A 22560-nucleotide genomic window follows, 5' to 3' on the forward strand; every position below is an offset into this window, starting at 1 on the left:
TTGTCGTGGCAACCACTTCCCAAACACTGATCTAAGGACTTCAAGGGTTGTTGAAATGTTTATGATTGGGGAATGGAAATGTTTACGATACTCTGTGCGTGGCGTCCACCGTTTGGAAGCACGGCCTCGTCTTTAGGTCAGGAAGTTTGGGGGGGGGGGGGGGGGGGGGGGGGGGGGTCGGGGGTTTGGGTGGGTCAGCTGAGCCGCCGGCCAAGCGACAGCGGAAAAAATAACCTCATCCAAACGAGCCCTCTGCAGGCCTGCTTGTTTCCGAGTGTGCAGTGCATCTGTTCCAATCGTGTGGGTTTCGTCGCATCTACGTGCGTGTGTGCGTGCGCTTCTAACCAAAAATTACATAAATCAATTTCACATTATAAAGCAATTCGAACCAAAACGTACAGGATTCACACAGTGAAACAGGACTTGACGGAAGTGTGTGTGGTGTTTAAATGCATCCTGAGTTCAGGCGTGCGTGCGTGCATGCGTGTGCTTTGCCCTGGCCGAGTCAGAAGCCCTGACTCCCGTTACATAACGCTGCATGTGGCTTTGCCTCGGAGGGGAGGGTCTTGCAGCCAGAGCCACCCCTGCTCTTCATCACATGAACACAGTCGACCAAAAATCAGATAAAGTGACTGGCAGCGAGTGCCTTCGATAGTGACCGGCGAGTGTGTCTGACAGGAATAAGGGTTTCTGTGCGCAAACTCATTTACGCACGTGAGCGTGTCCACCTGCGACCGTGTGCGACCACCACCCTCCCCCAAAGAAAATCTCAACATGTGCAATGATATGTGTCGTGGTCCAGTGTTGTGATCTCAAAAGCTAGTGTTTATTGTCGCGAACCTTCACCTTAATCACAGGGCAACGCTATTTGCTCTGCGGTCTGGCAAACAGAACGCAGAGTTGGAGTGGCCCTCGAAGCTCTCGGGAGGCCCGCTGTCCACGAGCGGGTTCCTGCTTATCACCAGGTTCAGGATGTCTCCCGCTTCGATAATGAGGGGAATGGTCAAGCAGCAGTCCAAGTCCCTGGTCCTGGCACAGTTCACCTGTGGAAGTCAATAAGCTCAGTTAATATCGGGCATGTCTAGCCGTCGTCGGCAGTATGTTTTCACATTATCCCTGTATTTGCAAACAAGGAAAAAAAAAAAAAAAATTGTTCTGGTAATTGGACTTGCCTGCAGTATGCGGTCGTAGGGCTTCAGGCCCGCCTGGTCGGCTGGACCGTCGGGGCGAATCATGTTCACATAAACCCCTTTCTCAAAGAGTCCATCCGACACACTGAAACCAAAGTCGCAGGTCTCCGGGTCCTTCCTCAGAGCCACCTAGGAGCACCCAGGGATCACATTTAGACCAAAAAGCAAATACCATACATAGGAAAGGGGCTTTTCGATACGGTCCCGTGATACAATCCCTCATTTCTTTGGTGCGTTGAGCACCACCGCCAGGAATGTCGACACCGTGTCTTAAAAACATACAGACCATCATTCAGCAGCGAAGACTCAACTTTATCCTCTGTTATTGTTCCATATTAAGGCTTTAACCATAACCAGCTGCCAGGTGGAAGATAAGACTTCCCGGCAATGTCAAGCCGAGATGACTTTAAGATGCCAAGGTAAGCCGGTTCAACACTAAATATTTTCGATTTCTGCCAGAGAGAACTTTAGGCATCTCGGCATAACTCAAGAGCTACAACAAACAACCGTTCACGCTGAAGACCAGTGACTTCTAGCGGGCGGTGCAGGGCGCAGGTCAAGGATTTGTCACATTAAAGGAGTGGAGCAGCCGCTCCGGAAGGTATACACTGTGCCGGGGCAGCATGCGGTTGGAGGACGGTAATAAACACACCCCGGCAGCTGCTGCTCGGATAAATGCTTCATAACGAAAGCTGCTGCTGTGTTTTTTTTCTGTCATTAACACACTGCAAGTCCCGACTAGCCTGCCATCCACTGGGTCCGGTTACACGGCGCTGATGGGCATAGCGTGCGAAGTAAGGGACACACCCAACGACTAACTGTCATCGTTGTTTGTCCGTCTGTACAAAAGCCGCCGCTGTTTGTGCATTCTTTCATGGGACGTGCTGCAGGTAAGACTCTGCAAACGAATGGTGTGTTGCACCTTGTGACTTCCTGAGACTTTTTTTTTTTTTTTTTTTTTTTTTTTAAAGACCACTTTCAGTTGTCTGTCCCGGTGGTACCTTGCGCAGTTCCAGAGACGTAGGGGACGAGGCGTCGGAGAGGCCGCCGTTTCCCACGGGCGGCGCGTCCCTGGCTCCTACGGACCTGCCCGGTGCGCCTTTGGTCTTAGGCTCATCGTGGAGTCCCTCCCTTCTAATCGAGCCGACTGTGGTCTGAAACACTGAGTCGTCGTGGGACTTTGTCTCCTCCAGGTACAGGCTGAGACTGCTGTTTGTCATGGATGCCTGGATGAGGACAAAAGGAAAAAAGCCCCGTTTGAGGTATAAATAAAAAAAAACAGATAAAGTGGCATAACCAGACACGCACGCACCCACCCTGTCATGCACTGTACCGATAGATATATGCCAGTGCACAAGTGTCTTCCTTTATCAGTGGGGCAGCACACGTCTGGCCTGCCTGTCAGATTTAATAACAGATTACACACTCCGGCGATCATCATAATGCTTCATCTGGCATGGTCATTTCAGCTGACACCGGCCTATGAATAAATGAGCGGGACAAAGCAGATGGTATGAGAAGGAACAGGGGGGGGGGGGGGGGGGGGCGTTATGACATGCGGCCTACCTCTAGCTCCCTGAGAATCTCTGATTGGCCACAGGTCTCGAGGTCCTGCAGGGCCTGGGACCAAAAGCTGTCTCCCTGGTTCAGGGTGCCATGGCAACGAAGGGGGCTGACGAATCTATGACAATGCACGAACCAAAAACATGAGAGCGGCCCTGCGGTTCCTGACGTCGGCCTGAGACTGGCACCGCCTGCAAAGCAGCATGGGTAACGCAGGTTTTTGGGGTTTTTTGGCCCCGCATGATGGAGAAGTCCCTCGCTCAGGACCACGAGGGTCGCCGTAATCTCGCTCGTATGAAGCAACTCAAAAGCCGAGCCGTCCTCTCGACTAGATAAAGTCTCAACGTCGGTTCAAGTCGTTAAAAGTGAGTGTCGCCCACAGAAAAAGAGCAGGAATTAAAAAAAAAAAAAAAAAAAAAAAAAAAAGACGCAAAATTTCAGGAAAAAAAGAAAAAAAAGATGTCTAGTGATGTGACGAGACAAGGTGGAGGAGTCCACGGGCCTTTTTTTTAAGGTTTTGTGGAAAAAGGTTTCGTGAAGCGACAAGAGTGACAGACAACGAGATGCATTTATGTGAAACACCAAAGGGCTCGGGGGTGGCAGTTTAGTAAAGCAGATGGGAGAGAGAAAACCTGAGAAAGAGAGAGAAAAAAAAAAGGCAGATAGGAACAACGCCACAGGTGGAAGCATGAAAGAATAAAATGACACGGAAAAAAAAACATTCAAACTGTACAACTTGACTTTTTGTGATTAACTTCACGAAGAACAAGAAAAAAAAATAAAATAAAGTTTTCTCACTGTCTGACTGAATGAATAACAAGGCTACGACTGAAGGCCGCAGACATGAAACAAGATGGTCGACAGAAGGTGAACTGCAGCCGACTCCCTCTAGGTCCGCTCACCCCGGTATTTTGTCCCACTCCTCCTCGGTGAACCTGCCGTCGTACAGCGGGGCGTGGTGGGGACCGGAGCCGGGATTGCTCCTGAGTTTCGTTCGCCTCCACTCGTTTGCGTTCAGCGGGATGTCTGGCGCCTTGTGGAGATACGTCCCTGAATACGAGGTTAAAAAAAGAAAACATAAAACAGGGACGTGACTCGCGTCGTGTTTTGTTCGTGCATGGAAGACGACGTGCGTCTGTTCTTGTTATCAGAGGGCTGCGACTCTCACCTTGGCTTCCGAAGCCCGCATCGAACCCAGAGCCATCCCAGGAGCTCATGGCCGAGTCTATACTGGGGATGGTGGCTGAGTACACCTCTGAATGTTTACTGGTCTTCTGAGAGTCGGCCAGTTCGTCGTCCGTGTCGCTTAGAAACCCCGCCTGCTCCAGGGAGCGCTGGCCGTCGGATTCTGGGAACGGACAGCGGGCCGGGTGAGTCGCAAGGAATAATAAAAAAATTAAATTAAAAATAAAAACACCCGGGGACAACTTTGCCGGAACCGCGAAACCAACAAACGCCGACGTACTGTCCGACTGCTTCTTGATTTTCAGGGTCACTGATTCCCCAGCCATCTGCAGGAGGTGGATGGCCTCGCTCAGCGGCTTTCCTTTCAGGCTGATCCCGTTTATCGCCAGCACCCTGTCCCCGATGTGGATGGCGCCGGTCCTGCGGGGCGGCGGGGGAGACAAACAAAACCGCCGCGGAGAGGGCCCGGTTGTCGCTCGTGTCTGGAAAACGTGTCAGACCGTTTCGCTATGCTGACTAAGACGGGGACAAAGAGCCCCGTTGTCAAATGAAAACACGCGCGATTAAGACAACCATTGTTTTGCAGTAGCGTTTAACAACATGGAGTAATTCGGTGTCACGAAGCAGGCCTCCGCAGGCTCCGCTCGCCTGGATCCGATTTAAGCTTCAAATGAGCGCGCCGTCAGCCACGCCCCCCCGGCCCTCTCACCTCTCGGCCAAGCCCTTCTTGGTGAGACCAGAGATAACGATGGGGTCAAACGGCTCCTCGGTGCCTGATATGGTGATGCCCAGGGGTCCGTTGTACCTTTTTAGCTCGACCGTGTAGATGATGGAGCCTGACATCTCCAGCTCATCTACATTGGCATAGATAAGGACATTACGTAAGATGCGGATATTACATAAAGGAATAAAACACAACCACAACCAAGTCTTGCGATAATCTGGGTCACATGCTATACTTTTTGACCACCTGGCGCGACACAGCTCTGCAAAGCGTAATAATGCATGTAAAAAATGTTGTATAAAATTGAATTTATATTCACACAAAAGTTTTATTTAGGCAAACTGTGCACGGTTGTTATTGGAGGTTTTAAATGCTTTTAAGTACCAATATTGTCCTCGTCCTTCTGGATGCGGAGCTTGACCATGTCCTCCGCCTGCTGCAGGACGTGCATGGCGTCCTCCATGGTGCAGTTCTCCAGACGGACACTGTCGATGGCCAGCAGCCTGTCTCCAGGCTCCAGCGTGCCTGTTCTACCAGGTACCAAAGCCAGAGGATCACACAGTTATGAGGAGCCGGGGGAGCGGACTGAGTCATGCGGTTTCAATCCTATTAGCTGGGCGTCTGAGCGGGACACTTTGGGGTGACCCCGACCCCACCTTAATCGACACTGAGCCTTTTAGAAACATGGCTGCTTCGCCCTACTGATCCAGTTTTGGCAGCTCAATCCAATTAGGGCTGCGTGAAGGGACGGGTTCATATCATTTTGTTCCTAAATAATAATCCAGGATAGTCCAGGAAAATCTGGTTCAGTTCCCTGAACTGCTGGTTTTGAAACCTTTAGTGTGACACCAAAGCTGGAGGTGGACTCAATGACGGGCGTCAAAACAGTATCAGGGATTTTTTTTTTTTTTTTTTTTAAACCTTCTTGTATCTGCTGCTTCCAATTGAGTTCATAACTGCAGCCAGTCCAATATCTGTGATTTTTATATGAAAATATATTTTAGGAATTTTTAAAAAATAGCTTTTTGGCCAAGAACAGGACTTATCTTATATTGTAATAAAAAAAAAAAAACATATATATCTTTTTTTTTTTAGGTTTTGTTAAGTCGCTCTTCTGCACATACCTGTGTGCTATGCTGCCTTTCTTTATGTCAGAGATGATGAGAGGCTTGCCTGGTTTCTTACTTGCTGGTGGAAAGAATAAGAAGATTTTGCACATGAATGAACAGAAATAAATAATCAATAATAAATAGTTAACTATGTTTTGTTTTTTCAAAACTTGTTAAGAGTTTAAAAGTGGCAATATTGAACGTTGGTAATGGATAAATATCAGAGGTAATGCATAGGCATGAAACTCATGCATAGCACGAGTTAAATTGAATGTATTGTAGACTGAGGTTTCCCAGTATCACAGATTCTTCCTGGAGAGACGTCCATTCCGCTGATGTGTGATTCCTAAAGTTGAGCAGCACTGCCCCCTGTTGGATCACTCTCACTCACCACTGATCGTGATGCCGAGCTCCATCCCTCTCCTTTTAGGCAGTTTAACATGAAACGTGCCACTGCTAGGAACTACAGACTCTAAGGATGATTTAAAAAAAAAAAAAAAAAAAAAAAAGGGAGACAGAGAGCAAAATCAATCAACCCGTAGATAAAAACTGAGAAGAAGAAGATGCCGATGTCAAAACTGAGGACATTAACTTAAACCATTTAACGATGGGATGTCGACTCATCTCCCAGTACCTGCGACATCAAACTCCAGTTCCAGCGTGACTTTATTGGCCAGAGCAGCGTCTCTGAGCAGCTGGTGGGCTTCCTCCAGGGTCCCGTCCTCCGTGGGGATCCCGTTGATAGATAAGAGTCTGTCCCCGACCTGCAGGAGCCCACATCTGGATACAGACCGGGGAGAAAAGAAACAGTACGGATTAGAAGTGTGGAAAATAGTAATCCAATGATATTCTCAGCTCCCAAACCAAAAAGGCATTTGCATCAAATACTATGTGTATTTCATTCCGGAACAGAATAGCCCGGGCCCGGGGCATCAAACCTCTTTTAATATTAAGCTATAAATATCCCAACGAGAGTAGAGAATGACCTCGGGGAAACCTCATGAAACTGGTTCAAGCAATTCATCAACGTGGAAAAAAAAACCAAAAAAACGTTTGTGTCACACGTAAGCCACGCATCCTCACAACATGCCAGCCTGCATTAAATTTCTATTTTCAGATAAATGACTTAGACACATGTGACACTGAGTCACTCGGGCTGCGGATGCAGGACCTTTAACATGGACGACGGGCCTCTAGTGGGGACATAAAGCGGCAGGAATTGACCTCGCTTCAGAACAGACAACCCTTCCCAGTGAACACACGGATATATGCGCCAACATTTAACGAGGAATCCAATAATCCCGACGTGAAGCCGGTTCCCTAATTAGGGAGGAACACAATGGAAGCCCTGTCAAATAGGATTAATTCACTCACCGCGGCGATTCATTAACCTTGTTTTGATGCTGAGGAATCAGCGGCACAATGCAACGTTCTACTGGAGTCACTTCAGACGAGCCGCCGCTCCACTTTTCATCCTTAAAAAAGACCCCAGGGAAGGGGGGTGGGTGGGGGGGGGGCGCAGCCCTGGGTTTTCCGGCATGGACGTCATCATTGATCTCACAAGACAAGGGCAGATAACGCACGCCGGCCTTCGTGAAAGACGATGCGTTTGATTGGTCGGCGCCACGTGGACTGGGATCAACACATTAGAGATACAGGATCTGCTTGCACGCCGGCAGCAGCACGGACTCACTACCCAATAAATCAATACCCTATTGATGAATCACTTTTACATTTGCCGCCGTAAACACTTTGGACTCAGGCACAACAATATCCACTTTGACCTCATCAATACTTAAGAATAAAATCTATCCCTACGATCATACAAACATCAAGTCCATTGTTGTGATGTCACTAAAACCCAGTCTGCAGTTTAGAAAATACTCAGATGAATAAAAGTAAAAATGCCTCGACATAAAAATGGCTAGTTAAAGTGGAATTCTAACAGTCACGTTTCTACTTAAGCAGGCGTATTTAAGTACCTTCTCTTAAGTGTACTTCAAATATCAAAAGTAAAACTACTTCATATGTCATGTCCAGTATGCTGATATAACAGAGCCTAGAATACAACATATATTGGGCCTATTATAGCTTTTCTGAGTCCTCATATCCTGATAAAAATTCATTTTTAAAACCAACGGTATAGGATATACTTAAATAACGTAACATGACTGTATTAGAAGTCTAGTAAAGTAAAAAAATAAATTTGATTTGAAATGTAGTGGAGTAAAAGTTAAAAAGTCTCTGAAACAGAATTTACTTAAGTACAGATACTTTACTTTAAAAAAATCGACATAAGTTCAGATTACTCTCCGCCACTGGTAGACACTAGGTGAGTGCATCTGTGACCTTGGAGACGTGGAACTCCTCCGGATGTTAAAACGAGTCAGTTCCGGCAGATCAGGCAGAGCCACGAGGACCGGGGCCCCGGCGTTCAAGGTGACCCGGATCAGGGCTTTGTTTTTTTGGGTTGGTTTTTTTTTGCGTGTGTTTATTCGGTTGGGAGTCTGCGTGCGCTACCTCTCGGCGGGGCTGTCGGGCTCGATAAAGCGGACGACCGGGGGAGCAGACAGGGTCTCTGTGGCGAAGACGCCCCCCTGCAGCTGGATCCCGAAGCCCGTGAGCGGATCCCCCCGCAGCACCACCTCGCTGGTTTCCACATGGACAACCTGACCCCCCGGGCCCACCGAACTGGACGCCAGCGACACTGAAGGAGGGACGCAGTGAGACGGCCGGGAGAGATATAGTGGAGGGGAAAGGAGACGGGTGAATGGAGAAAGAGACGGATTGTGGAAGGGGAGGGAGAGAGAGCGAATGAGTCATACATCAGAGTTGACGTCAGTCGTGTTTAAGTCAGCGCTCACTCAGATCTGTCAACACACTGAAAGGGGGTTTGCGGGTGGCAGGGGAGGGAGGGGGTGATGGGGAGTGAGCGGGTGATACGTTTTTAACAGCATTTGCAAAAGTTCTTTGTTTGTTTCCCGCGCCTCCTCAATGCATTTTTAGCCAGAAAGAAAGACTGCTGCCGTACGTGAGCTCTTGTGGTCCTTCTTGCGGTTCCTCCTGCGGCCGGTGCAGCTGCGAGGGCTGGTAGGGGGGGCGGGCGCGGCCGGGCAGGGGAGGGTGCTGCTGCCCTGGCTGCCGAAGCCCGAGGTGGCTGTGGAGGAAGGGGAGAAGCCACCGCTCACCAGGGCTGAAAGGAGGAGGAGACAACAAACACTGAAAGCACAAAACAAAAAACTCAGCTGCAATGCCCCCCCCCCCCGTTGAAAACATCAGCTGGCCTATCAGGCGAGGCCGCGGTGGCGTGTGGCCACGTGCACGTACGAGAGCACAGAAACGTGGTCGCCAGTGTTGTGTCGTGTCGTGTCGTGTCGCGGGGAGAAAACCTCCCGGCGATGAATTTGTCAGACGCTCTGGGGAAAGGTTCCCTGCACGGCGCGCAGCCGGCAGCCGGCGCTGTCACGCGGCATCCCTTACACTTGCAGGCGTCCTGCTGGCTGTGCGGGTGGCTCGGGCTGCCCCACGTCTTGCTGTGGCTGGTGTGCGGCGCGTGGCAGTAGTTGGTGGCGCTTTGCTCCCAATGGTGGTGGTGGTGGTGGTGGTGGTTGCTCTTCTGCACTTTGACTGCAGCACCGTCAGGGGAGGACCGAACACATCCGTTGTTAGCGGAGGGGAAGAAGAAAAAAATCAAAATAAAAAAAAAAGAGCCCGACTCACAGTGCGGCTACGCGCTGCTCTTAATTCCACCCGTGAAATCCCCCTTTCATTCCCACGTCTAAATTTACACCGCGGCAAACACAGCCCGCGGGATGATTCCCAAGCGGAGTAATTGATATTTAATGTTTTCTTCATGGTACACTAAATCAAATCCTGCGCTGTACTGTATTCTGACGAGATTCGGAAAATCGCTTGGACACGTGCAACTAAATTCAAAGGTGGCGGCGGCGGCGGCGGCGGGGCTCTTACTTCCACTCGCAAGCGTCAAAAATGCCAAGTGCAAGTTGTATATCGTTTTCATGATTTCCTTTTCAAAGGAGCCGGAGGGCACGGGCGCGGGCAGGGCGAGGTGCACGCCGGGCATGGTTGCTGCAGTCAGCGGAGAGTGGCGCGGCGCGGCGCCAGGACGAAGGAGGAGGCGGCGCTGCTCCGCCTCCATTGGTCTCAGCTGAGGGGCTGATTGCCGCTATCGCGGGAGAGGGGTTGGGTTGGCGAGGGGCGGGGGCGCAAGGGTCCAAACCGGCCTGGAACGATCCCGTCGCCGAGGACATTTCAGGCTCCGCGATATCGATGGATTGTAACTATGGGGTGCGCGTCAGAGCCGCCGCGACACACACCTAAATAACGTGCCTTCGCAACGCAGACTCTCGCAGCTAAATTTGTCGCAAGAAAGTCGAATGTGACAGTAATCCTCGCCGCTTCATTAGCAGGGGCCTAATCTCTTACAACGGGCTCCCACGGATGGGAGGATTTGTGGGCAACTGACGGCGGCAGCGGCCGGGACGCACGCCACGTTTCGGGGAGGTGGGGGCGGGGGGCACCTGGTTAAATCTGCGTGCGCGCAATCGGAACACGCCCCGCTGGCCCCGGCGGAGCCCCTTTCTATCAGGCTCACTCAAACCTGCAAAGCCCTGCGTCTCGGGGCTTACGCTAAGCTCACCTGGGGGAGGCTCTCCAAGAAATGGCGTTTTCTATCAGCGGCGTTGAAAGAAACATTAACTCATAATCTCTCAGCGGCCATATCATTCGTATTAAATCCGCGGAGGGATTAGACAAATGACATCTTATAATCACGTCTTATCCCGGGAGGAATGTAGACGGCGAATATCATGTAATTGTAGTTCATGAATTCATACATTCCAAAAAAAAAAAAAAGGTGTTCTTATTGAATCCGAATTTGAAAAGGTACAGTAAATAAACAGCCACGAGTTCACGGGAGCGTGACAATTTGACGGGCGACATCAACAACTGTCTCTCGTTCATTTGAAGGTTCCGTAGCGGGATGCACGTTGATAACTAACTGGGTATCGCTTCGGGACATTATTCAAGATAAACCTGGTGAAATGAAGTTTCGTGTAGGAAAAGAAAAAAAAAAAAAAAAAAGCCCCAGACCGCAGATTAGAGAAGAGGCAAAGGCGTTGGAAGAAGGGCCGGATTTGAAGCGAGCCGTCTCAGATAAGCGTATCGAGCAGCATATACATAACACAAACACAATAAATTGCGATACGTCTAAATAAAGTTCCAGCCAAATAAATATGGGATGATTATCAAATATTTCAAGTGTGGGGTGTGACTCCCCTGAGGACACACCTGTTTCCTGGGGCCTCATGGGCAGCCTGCTCTGCACGGCCGGCAGGATCTCCAGTTTGACCACGTCGGACGTGCTCGCCAGCAGCTGAGTGGCCTCCATCAGGGAGCAGTGCTCGGTGCCGGTTCCGTCTATGGACAGGAGGATGTCGCCCACGTGCAGCGCCCCGCACCTGAGAGCCCGAGGGGGACGCGACGAGGTCACAGCGTCGCACTGTCAAAACATGACCTTTATCGTCGTTAAAAAAAATAAAGTAAAAATAAAAACAAAAAAAAAAAAAAAAAAAAACCCTACGAGACTTTTTCTCACCTTTCCGCCACGCTGGCTCCCTTGATTTTGTCTACGATGATGACCTGTTTGTTCCTGTACGCCGCCGTGGTGAGGCTGATTCCCAGGCTGGCCGAGGGGCCCTTCATGATCTCCACCAGCAGGGGGCCCGAGGCCTGCTGCACCGCCTCTGGAGCGCGGAGAGACACGCACCCACGGAGACACAGCGTTCAACGCCGACGCGGAGGATGGAGCGGCTTTCTCTTATTCGCGACACAAAAACCTATGGTTGTGGATGTTGCCATCCTCACCGTGTTTTACTCTCTCACTACTGACATATCCACTCTCGGGGTGGACTGCCCCCCCCCTCAGAAAGGACTCGGAAAGGGTGGAAAGGACGGTGTTGCAAATCGTCATCTTTAACTCTAATATGAATTATCTATTATTATTATTATTATTATTATTATTATTATTTATTAAATCAATTATTGAGAACCCCCCACGCGTAATGTTAATATTTACAAAGAGCGTAAAGGAGAATCTTGCCGTGACTGATGGTTTATGAGTTTTCGTGTCCACTGGGAGGTTTGGGATCACTGGGGTTTAGAGCAATGGCAGCTGAGGCTCGCCAAATAAGCCCCACTCGCGCGTGACCTTGTTTTGAGAGTCATTTATTTTTTTTATTTTACAAACCAACGAACGTCCCATCCTTCGTGCAGCGTGAACTAGAGAGAGAGAGAGAGAGAGAGAGAGAAACCTCGCTTACTACGAGAATAAAGCGTCTCCCCCTCCCCGTTCGTGTTTACCGAACCGTCATTAATCTCTCCGCGGATTTCGGCTCCCGCGCTCCGCGGGGAGGTGGCGCTCCCGACTCCCCTGGTGGCGTCTCCAGCATCCCCGACGCTCGATTTTCACCCGCGCAAGTCAAACGGCCACATTATTTGCCCCGAGAGCAGCGCTGTCCCACCGCGCCTCCTACAGCCCCCCCCCCCCCACACACACACACACACACACACACACACACTCCCCCCGCCTGTGTGTGCTCACCCATGACGGAGACGTCATACTCGATCAGGAACAGAGCCTCCTGGCCGCTCTGCATCAGCGTGGTCAAAGCGTCCGCATGCTTCTCCCTGTTCAGCGGCATCCCGTCTATGCTCAGCACACGGTCGCCGGCCTTCAGCGTGCCCTCCCTGCTGGAGCCAGACGCCGAGCAGGGAGGGTGGAGGAGAAAGAGAGGATGGGGGTGGTCGAGAGGGGTCACACCGGTGTTTAGAGCTCGGTTCGAGCTCATTGTTAGAAAGTTACACAAGAACACACCTTCCGACGTGAGAAGTAGGATAACTGAGATACACGACCTTAAATTCTCACATTCATGTATTGTATGTATCAGGTACATGTATATGTAGAGTTTTGAGGCGTGCACTCAGTAACTTCGAGTGAGAGTATACAATACTGCAAAAAGCATCAGGATACATGCCGCCATTTTTGCATGAGTAGATTGCCACAATTTCATTTTTTTTTTTTTATTATGTTATAGATTTTAATTACATTTTTTAAGTTGTCAATTGTCTATTAAAATATATTTACATTACCTTTTAAAAATACTATTAATTTAATAATAAATAAATAACAATCACAAAACATTAGGTCATTACTCCAAGAAGTTTAGCAGGTCTCACATAGACAGAATAAATACTGACAAACACAGGGTGACAGTAAAAATACTGACACACACACATACACACACGCACACACACACACACACACACACACACACACACACACACATTACACATCACATCGACAGGCAAATGTAAACAACGGTGTATGCTGAATGAGCGAGCACATGTGATACAAGTAAACACACACACAAACAAACACACAATCACACAACAACACTGACGTATCCACTACATCACCTGTCAGCGGGACCCCCGGGTCTGACGAAGGTGACAACCAGAGGCCGAGCCCGGCGCCAGTCTTCATGGAAGCCTCCTGATGAGACAAAAAGACGGACGGTAAATCTGTGCAAAATTCACTTTATGCACTACATGTACAAAGATATATACAATTTAGATTCTAAACTAAATACTGCATTAGAGACCACCCACCTCTCATGACAAATCCAAAGCTGTTCCCCTCCTTGTGTAAGCAAACGTCTATGGTCTTGGCTATAACACCTGAGGGGGTCTGAACTAAGAGTAAAAAAATAAATCACCAACAGCAACTACCACAAAAACGACGGCTAACAATGTATATAGGTATTTCGTTTGGATTATTTGAATACTTTAGTATTGCTTTTATATGAATACCTCCATTAATACATAAAAGTATTAATGTTAATACTCTCGAGGCTGCAAGTCTGGGTTCGCAACTCTTGTAGAAGCTTGAAAAGACCTTTCATGGATTATGTTCTTACAGATTATTTTCATAACCGGAGGCGAGATGTAGGATAAATGAGATGTATAGACTTGAATTCTCAAATCATGGATTGTATGGTTCATGTAGATGTAAGTGTTTTGAAATGTTCACTCAGTGAAAAAGTTGTGTTTCTACCTCAGACTCCTTTGAAACGTCAACATTATAAGATCCGTTGGAAGAACATACTCTACAATACAATAAAGGTTGATATGATGCTTTCAGTTTTTAATGTTCGTCTGAGCATTGAGATTGACCTTGAGCTCATCGTGCATCATTGCTAGAGGGGATTTTTGAACCTCTCCCACTTGGTTTGAAATCAGTGGTCGGCACAATCTGCAAACCCAATCCAAGTAGTAGGAGTGCTGAAACGTGCAACTACACACATGATCCCCAGAGCTCCACTTACCAAATGGTGGCAGTTCGTACTCCACCTCCAGCACGACGCGCTCCCCGATATTCTTCAGGAGGCTGATGATCTCGTCGTGGCGGAGCTTGGACAGGTTGATGCCGTTCACCGACTTGATGTAGTCGCCCACATTCAGCTGGTCACTCCTGCGGAGAACACACGACCGTCAGGTTGAAATAAAAACACATTTCACTTGAAACGGGCACAGATCCAGAGCCTATCCCATATACATAAGCCTATTCCCTTTATCTATTTTGTGCCCCCACCCTGCATTTCCCTTGAGTTCTTATTTTATTTTATTTTATTCTATATATTTTTATTTTATTCTATAGCATTCGACTTACTGAATTATGTTTTAGGAATCAGTTAGTTGGTCAAGTGGAAATTCTTTGGTAGCTACTGTGTTCAGTCTAGGACATATTGTGTGTAATCAGCGGGTGCGTTGCATTGACATTTCACTGCATATATGTATGAAAGTATGTATATGTATGTGACGAATAAACCTCTTGAATCTTGAATCTTGAGATGTGCCCTCGAGTGTTAATCTGCCCCTCATTTCAACACAGTCACAGAGGCAATTCTCAACGCCGGTAATGTAACTTTCCCTTTGTGTGAAAGTAAACAAGCTGATGTGTTGATGCGTTCACATCATGTTCCTTCATTTTGGGGCAAAACCCGGCGCACAGAGTGATGCAGAGCAGAGCAGCTCAGTGAAAGGATGTGGACCCACTGAAAGATAATCTTCTTCAGGCGCTGAGAGAAAACGATTTCCCTCAGGATTTCACATACAGTTTGACATTATGAGGCAGTCGGCGTCGCCGTTCTTTGAAAAGCTCATTAAATGGATGTGCCGTCCTGTCGGCCTCTCACCTCGGGGCTACTGCCAATCAGAGGCTGACAGGGGACATGATGACATCACCATCATCATCATCATCATCATCAGCCCAACCAGCCTCACCAACCTCGCTCTGCCTGCTACCCTCTCTGTCTCTTCAACAGCTACTCAACAAGACCACGGAGGATGTGCAGGATGTGTAGAAATAACCAGCACGGTGATCGTCTTGACAAGAAATGTAATGAATTGTCAAGATAATTCGGAGGCCTCACTCTCCCACGTCTCGCATCGTGTGCGCGCGTCAGGGTTGTGTACGTGTGCTGGGGTCACATGGCGTTTAGTCATCTCGAAGCATTTCCTTTTCACTACACTTTCCTTTACTGTGTTTGACCACGAGGGAAATAACATAGACGGAATCCTGTTTAAACACAGTTATAATCTCACATATACAGATACATCAAAACAGAAAATAAGGTAGGTCCCCACAATGCAAGTTAGAATGTATACTCCCAACAAGCGGGCTTGTTTCTTATTGAATCTATGTCGCCAGTGCGCCTCGTTGGGAGATTGGTCCCGGGGTCATGATCACTAAGTAAAAGTCGGATCTAATGTAGCACCGGCGATCCTTGGGGTGAGAGCGAGCCGGTGTAGCGAGACCACACCATTGCGGTTTTTTTGGGGGGAGAGTAACGCGTGCGGACAGCTTGGCGCGGTTGCCAGGCTCACATCGCTTCAGCGGAGATCTCACCTGGCAGCCAGCCCACCTGGCCGCAGGTTGGACACTCTGGGCTTGCCGTCCTTATCGGAGCCGCCGGAGATGGTGAGGCCCAGGTTGCTGCCTTCCTTCTTCATCAGGTCCACGGTGGTCACTCCTCGGAACTCGTCCCCTGGGAGAGGCGGGAGCGCAGGCGGTTGTTGTTCAATTATGCGTTCTGGAGGCTTTCCACGTTTACTTCACAACACATCAAAGCACATGTCTATACATTTTTTCACTTTACTACATTTCTAACACAGTTTATTTTTATATTTACAAAAGCAACAGGGACCAATCCACTGAACCAATCAGATTGCGTTGTCCCATATTACAGGCTATCTATTTACATATCAAAAGTATATCCGATAAGATTGTTTTTTTGTAAATTGTAAGCAGGAAATGCACGAGGACTCAAAAAAGTTATAAAAGGCATAATTTATACCGTACGTATTTTAGGCTCTGTTATATCAGGGCACTGGATATGGCAAGTACTTTGAATTGTAATATGCTAAGTACATTTAAAAGTAAGTACTTATGTGTTTTTACCCAAGTAGATATGTCAATGGGACTTTCATTTTTAGTAGAGTAATGTTGTGTCTGTGTATTTGTACTTTTACTTAAGTAAAAGGTCTGAATACCTCTTCCACCACTGTCTCTCAGTGAAACTTAGTGCCCACAATTCAATGCATAGCTTTGTCAATAAACTAAGTTCGAGTCATAAGGTTCACAACGAGAAATTCGAGTACATTCGGGAAGTCGCAGAGCTCTCGCTCTCATTCTGTCCGGCAGCAGGGCGTCATTGTGCTGTGCTGTTAAATCACTCAAAGTGAAGTCCACCCAGGAAGACTTGTGCGGTTTAGTCACAATGACAGGTGTGCCACAGAGGCAGTTTTCCATCCTGTCTAAGCATTTGTCAGATATCAACCTAACAGAGCACCGGGGACACGTCGGTCTTCACCGGCAAACAGACCCACACGCATAGCAATGGATGACGCAACAGCTCAACGGGGCCCATGGGAAACACAGGGGATGTAACGACCGGTCCTGTTCTACCTGAGAGGCTGCGTCTCTGGGAGCAGTGGGAGTGGTCGGCGGCCCCGGAGTCCTTGCCTCCCTTGGAGTACGGTCCATCGTCTGAGGAGAGAGCGGAGGCATGTGAAGGCTGGTTGTTGATGTGCACAACCGCCGTTTGGGGAATAACTCTGATGCTTTGCCGCAAATATCCTCGGGGCTCAGTGAGCACGACTGTCACATTCCCGGTCCTCCCGGGCCCTTTGACACGTCTTTATTGCTCTCAGCTTCATTTGTCAGATCACAGTGAGCTGAATTCCACCTGAACTGGGGGACCTAGAAGGTCACTGCACTCGGTTTCCAAGACGACGATGTAAGAGGGTCAAGAGTTGAAAATAGCTCCTCTCGGGTCTGCTGCAAAGACCCTGGGAAACGACGAGTTTAACACAAGACTACATCTGCTGCAGCTTGATTTATGCAACTGCTAAAGCATGGGAGCGCTCCTTAAGAAGGACCAGCATGTGGTTAATGGACTCTCAGGGCAGAGAGGAAAATAATAGTTTCCCTGTTGTTACAGCAGCTGCTGCTTAAAATCTGAAAAATATTCAATCTGCACTGCAGAGAAAACCCTTTTTCCTCAACAGCGCGAGCCGTTTCTGACACAGCTCTGGCCCTTGATGAAGAGTGCCACTGCCTGGCCGCCCGAAGCCGAATCCGGCTACTAGAGCACGTCAGCAGTCACAGTGATGAGGAATCTGACTTGGCACTTCTCTAATCCTGTCCACTGAGGATTACCTTTTCATCTTGCCAGTGCAGTGTTTAAACATCATATTACACACTTAAAGGAGAGCTCTGCCAAGTCCTCAGGAGCGAGGGGGTGTTTTTACCTCATGATATAGACATTAGACTTACGGCAACAGAATCTGAAGTATATATGAAGTATATGAGGATATATGGATCAGGGAGTGCCTTGCTTAACACTGGTATTGGAGGGGAACTTAATTTCTTTACTAAATCCATCCAACGCCCCCTGCCCAAACACACACGTACGCACGCATGCATGCACACACACACACACACACACCCTGCCAACTATACATTCCTTAACATAGAGATAATGAAAGGTCAGCCAAAACCATGATTTGGTGGCATTTGCACACATGTTCAGATGACACAGCAGCACAGATTCAGTTAATCTGTGATTTATTAACATCAGAAAGAATATTCATAACATTCACACATTCATTAATAACGTGTCTGACATTTCCCATTACTCAAAAGCTTTTTACAGCTCTTGCATGGACCATATCCTTTTAATTTTTGAAAAAATTAAAAGCGGACACATTTATTTGTGCTGATGAAATAGAACTGGTGGAAGTGCAATGTGGTTAAAAAAAAAAACCCAAAACGGTTCCCCTCGGATTCCACGCTCAAATTTGAACACCATGAAAACCTTCTGACGTGCGGGGGTCCGAAAAACATGTGTCGTGAAGGGGAAATTCATGTCCGGGCGCAGCGCGGCGGTTCGACCTTCCACCCCGGAGGCTTTGCAAAGATTACACAAGCAAATGCAATATGATATATACTTTGAACGTAAGGACATGCAGAATATGCAAATGTATACGATGGTAATTGCGAACCTTTTACACACATAGTCGCGTAAACATCTTCTACCGCAGTTTGAGGCCCGCGCACGCACGCACGCACGTAGGCAAGCACGCATGCACGCGCGCACACACACACACACACACACACACACACACACACACACACACACACACACACACACACACACACACACACACTGGGTGACACATCAAAGACACATTAAGCTGGGGGAAAGCATCGTAATCACACAGCTTCCTAAGGGCCCTGACAGTCCAGCAGCTGTCATTGCAGTCAAAACGCGACAGTAGCTCTCGGTTACACAGCCCGTACACGCCGCACGTGACTGAGAGCTACTGTACCATTAAAGCAGCCTCCAGCCTCCACCCCATCCTGAAAAACAAACCGTCGGTAAGCCCGTTCAGAATCGCTATCGGTTCGAGTGACAAGTACATTTCCCAGACTAAAACAAACGCAAACCCCTTATTAATATTAACAGGGACTGTAGATAGGAGCGGTGCCTTGCTCAAGGGCGCGGCGTGCAAAGCTACGACGCAAATGTCATCATCATCGTTGCCTCCACACCCCCCGAATATCTGGTGAGTCAATTAACTCCTGATTTAATTCAGGGCACCGAAACGCGGCACCTCTCCCGGCCAATCAGAATGTAGGTTAGACACAGAGGCAACCCTGACAATGGCCATGGAATCGTTATGCTATTTCCAGACGTAAAACTTTATTTATACAGCCTTGCTCGGCCAGACCTAGTTTGCATTTCTTCATCTGCCCCAGTTCCACTTGGCGGGAGGTTTACGCGGAGCTGGTTATCAAGTGGCTTTTAAAACAGACCACTGCAGTGTTGTGTGTAATGCCTCCAGTGTGCGATGACACACACACACACACACACACACATAATAACAAACACACACCCTACTGTACACATTTATCAGCTAATCTTCTGATTTTACTTGACATTTAGGTTAAATCACCATTGGCATTCGGCTGAAGTGCCACAGTACTGCAGTACTGTGTGCATTATAGACCTATACCCCCACACAACGCATTTTTAACAAAGTACAAAATGTTGCAAATTAATCAAACAAATGTTACGTAGATAAGGGAAGAAGGAAGTTTCTTTAATTTACAAACCCGTCAATATTTGCATCTTTTTTTACTAGCGCCGTCAAAGCCACTGGTATCCTACTTCCCCAGTTCATCCCCTGTTGAGGACATAATAAACACCTTGTTGCAGATGTGATGAAGCTGTGCTCTTACCAATGCTGTTTTTGGCATCTCTCCTCAGACCACACAGCATGGCTGGAGTCCAGTCAGAGCATGCACCTTTGGGGAAGTGACCTCGCTGATCTCTCCCCCCCTCCCCCCACCCCCACCCCCACCCCGAGCCGAGGTCCCGAGGAGACGGGATGGGCCGAGAGAGCCAACTCTCAGCCACTCAGAAAGGACAACTGCATCTTCCTCACGTCCCTTCGTCGGCCCCAATCCCCCTGACCTCCTCCTCGTGGTCGCCGGAGAAGAACCCCCAGACAGAGGGTCTCTGTTGAGCGGGACTAATTCTGATCTGCAGAGGATGTTGAAAATGCGCCCTTTATAATCTCCAGCAGTCACAGGTGTTGTTTTCCAGCCATCTCGCCGCGGTTCCTGTTTGGAACTGGTCGCTCGTCCCGTTTCAGAGCTTTAAATCAGCCTTATGCTCACTCACTCAGTCACACACTCGCACACAGAGGGCTGAGATAGAAACCCTCTCTATCCCTCTCTCTCTCACAGCCATAGTGACTATGGTTGAGCAAATTCCGCCCCCCCTCTTCTCCCTCTCTCCCTCTCTCTCTCTCTCTCTCTCTCTCTCTCTCTCTGCCAGAGGGGTGCAGCGAGGCAGACACACACCCTGCACACATGACCAAGTCACTCCCCCTACACACACACACAGACACACACAGACACACACACACACACACACACACTCATGCTTTCCCCACTTACCACCACTCTGCTGAACTCCAGGCACATACATACGCACACAGGTACAAGGCACACAGAAACACACACACACACACACACACATACACACACACACACACACACACACACACACACACACACACACACACACACACACACACACACACACACACACAGTGCAAGGCTCTCAGTAAAACGGCACACACACCACCACGCATTCATTATCCTAACTACCTAGTTCAGAGTGCCAGGATACAAGCACTCACATTTTTCTCACACACAGTTTAGACGCTCTCCACCTCACTCTGTTATCTCTGTCTGACAAACGAACAGAAACAAAAGAAAAATACGTCTCCCTCTGTCTGTCTGTCTCTCTCTCTCACACACACACACACACACACACACACACACACACGCACACGCACGCACGCACACACACACACACACATGTTGGTAAGCTGATGCCTGCAGGGATCTCCCCCACATTCAAAATCTCAGGACATTCCAACAATGTGCTGAACTGATAAACTTAATGAAAAACACATTCTGCTCAAGAAACATAATGAGAATTCCTACTGGTGCAAAATACACGACGACAGAAAGAAATCAAGGAACAGAGTAAAGGATTAAGTCCCAGCTTGAATCCTTTATAATCAGTGGAAACACCAGTGCCTGTTTCCCCCACAAGCTCTGGGAAAACCGGGCGTCTCATGTTTCTTGCCGCAGGGAGCCGGGAGAGGGCCGGCGTCTCGGTCACGCCAACTCCGTCCGCCCCCGCCCGCCCCTGAACAGAGTGGGGTCCAACATGTCTGCTGACAGACCCAGACCTGCACCTGTTTGACCATTTGTCATGCACACATGCCTCCACGCCCCCCTCCTCTCGGTGCTGACTCCGCCTCAGCACCCTCACCATTTTCTGCTTTCGTGAACCCCATTAGAGTTGTGCTGTAGAGGTATGACACGGAAAGGCCCCAGCTCAGTCCAGAGACTGGGTCCAGTATTGCAAAAAACAAAGCTAAATAAAAATCGATGTTTCTACACCACTCTGGCCTTGAACCTAATTAGTTAGTCCTTCAAAGTGGACACAACAGTCTTCGGTGTAGATCATTTCCTGAGAGACTTTTGTCCTTAATACCCCATTGACAGTGCGAACGACTGTAGTGTTTTCAGAGCAGAACTAATTAATTTCCACCAGAATAAAGGAGGCAGGGGACCGAGCAGTGTGTTGGTCTGTTTTAATCCCAGGGGAAGAGGGTGGTAAAAAAAAAAAAAAAAAAAGGCTAACAATTAAACAGCCCTTTTACTAAAACAATTTTACACTAGAATAATCACCATCTATGCAGAACCCTGAGTAAATACAGAATTCAGAGTAAATCATTTATGTGATAAAATTTTTTTTAATAAATACAGAGTCTGGGGTCTCATTAGACTTAATAAACCAAGAAAACAAGAACAAATAAAATATATAAAGAGACCGAAACCCCTGAGAAAATGATATGTAAATAAAAAGGATTTTTTTTATGCAAAAAAGAAAAAAAAGAAAAATAATGTATCCAGATTGATGGGAACGTGAAAAGTATAATTTATTTCCCTGAAATGCGTTCACTTCATAAGGACCCAAAATTAATGATGTGAGCTGCTCCAGTGTGTTTACAGAATTCACGAGGGATATAATTATGGAGTAAACTGACTGTACTGCCATCCCATGGTTATATCCCCCATTACAAGCAAGCCACTCAATAATAATATAATAACATAGTCAGCCAGCAGTGGAGAGGATGCAGTAAAAAAAAAAGATCCATCATTACAAAGAGGACTACAACATAGACTCCTACTATGAGCTTTAAAATAAAATGACAAAAAAAACCATTTGTTTTTTCTCCTTTCATTATTTTGTTTTGCAAATTTATTGTGCACGCAATGGTCGTGGGTTGTGTACGTAGCAGGTGACAAGCTTCTCAAGAGTATTGAGATACTTGTGTCACCTACTACGTATTCTGTTCACATCTATATTTCTGTGACTGCAACACCACAGATGGTGGGGATATACATTTTCTGCCACATAACTATAGAGGGGGCAGTGTGCTATAACATATTTGTTATTTTTCATTGAAGAGAATAGTGTCAGTGTAGGCCATCATAGCCCTGCGACAGGACTCTGGTGTCAACATCTGAGCAGTACCAGTGATCCGAAATGGGGAC

The 22560-nt window shown here is 48.0% G+C and overlaps 1 protein-coding gene and 1 long non-coding RNA gene across 3 annotated transcripts; one reads left to right on the plus strand and one right to left on the minus strand.

The window, feature by feature from the left end:
* Window positions 1–286: 286 nt before the first annotated feature.
* On the minus strand, window positions 287–19783 carry LOC307241636 (glutamate receptor-interacting protein 2-like). 2 transcript variants are annotated; one of them, XM_080015821.1, is made up of 24 exons: window positions 19657–19783; window positions 16819–16899; window positions 15760–15898; window positions 14177–14322; window positions 13461–13544; window positions 13269–13344; window positions 12394–12539; window positions 11389–11536; window positions 11082–11251; window positions 9252–9398; window positions 8803–8964; window positions 8292–8478; window positions 6406–6551; window positions 6163–6243; window positions 5787–5850; window positions 5047–5192; window positions 4648–4792; window positions 4219–4358; window positions 3922–4101; window positions 3656–3803; window positions 2757–2871; window positions 2192–2416; window positions 1173–1319; window positions 287–1043 (listed from the first exon to the last, which is right to left on the minus strand). In XM_080015821.1, the coding sequence occupies exons 1-24, from the start codon at window positions 19694–19696 to the stop codon at window positions 852–854; spliced, it is 3255 nt and encodes a 1084-aa protein (XP_079871947.1). In that variant the 5' UTR covers window positions 19697–19783; the 3' UTR covers window positions 287–851. The 2 variants fall into 2 exon arrangements, with proteins under 2 accessions (XP_079871947.1, XP_079871948.1); XM_080015822.1 differs by lacking the exons at window positions 287–1043; window positions 1173–1319 and adding an exon at window positions 2507–2588 and having other exon boundaries at window positions 2279–2416.
* LOC307241637 lies at window positions 2385–5877 on the plus strand. The gene is made up of 3 exons (XR_013844562.1): window positions 2385–2452; window positions 5105–5199; window positions 5758–5877. It is a non-coding gene; the product is annotated as an uncharacterized lncRNA (long non-coding RNA).
* Window positions 19784–22560: the final 2777 nt, after the last annotated feature.

Source organism: Zeus faber (genome assembly GCF_960531495.2).
Source record: "Zeus faber genome assembly, chromosome: 15".
In the NCBI taxonomy this organism is placed as follows: Eukaryota; Metazoa; Chordata; class Actinopteri; order Zeiformes; family Zeidae; genus Zeus; species Zeus faber.

Excerpts from the sequence above, each read along its gene's own strand:
- LOC307241636 (XM_080015821.1), bottom strand. The coding sequence starts at position 19,696 with ATGCTGTGTGGTCTGAGGAGAGATGCCAAAAACAGCATTG. Across the intron at positions 12,540-13,268 it reads CCCGGGGGTCCCGCTGACAG|GGAGGGCACGCTGAAGGCCG; the intron begins GTGATGTAGTGG and ends TGGCTCCAGCAG. Across the intron at positions 6,552-8,291 it reads CCCGACAGCCCCGCCGAGAG|ATGTGGGCTCCTGCAGGTCG; the intron begins GTAGCGCACGCA and ends GTCTGTATCCAG.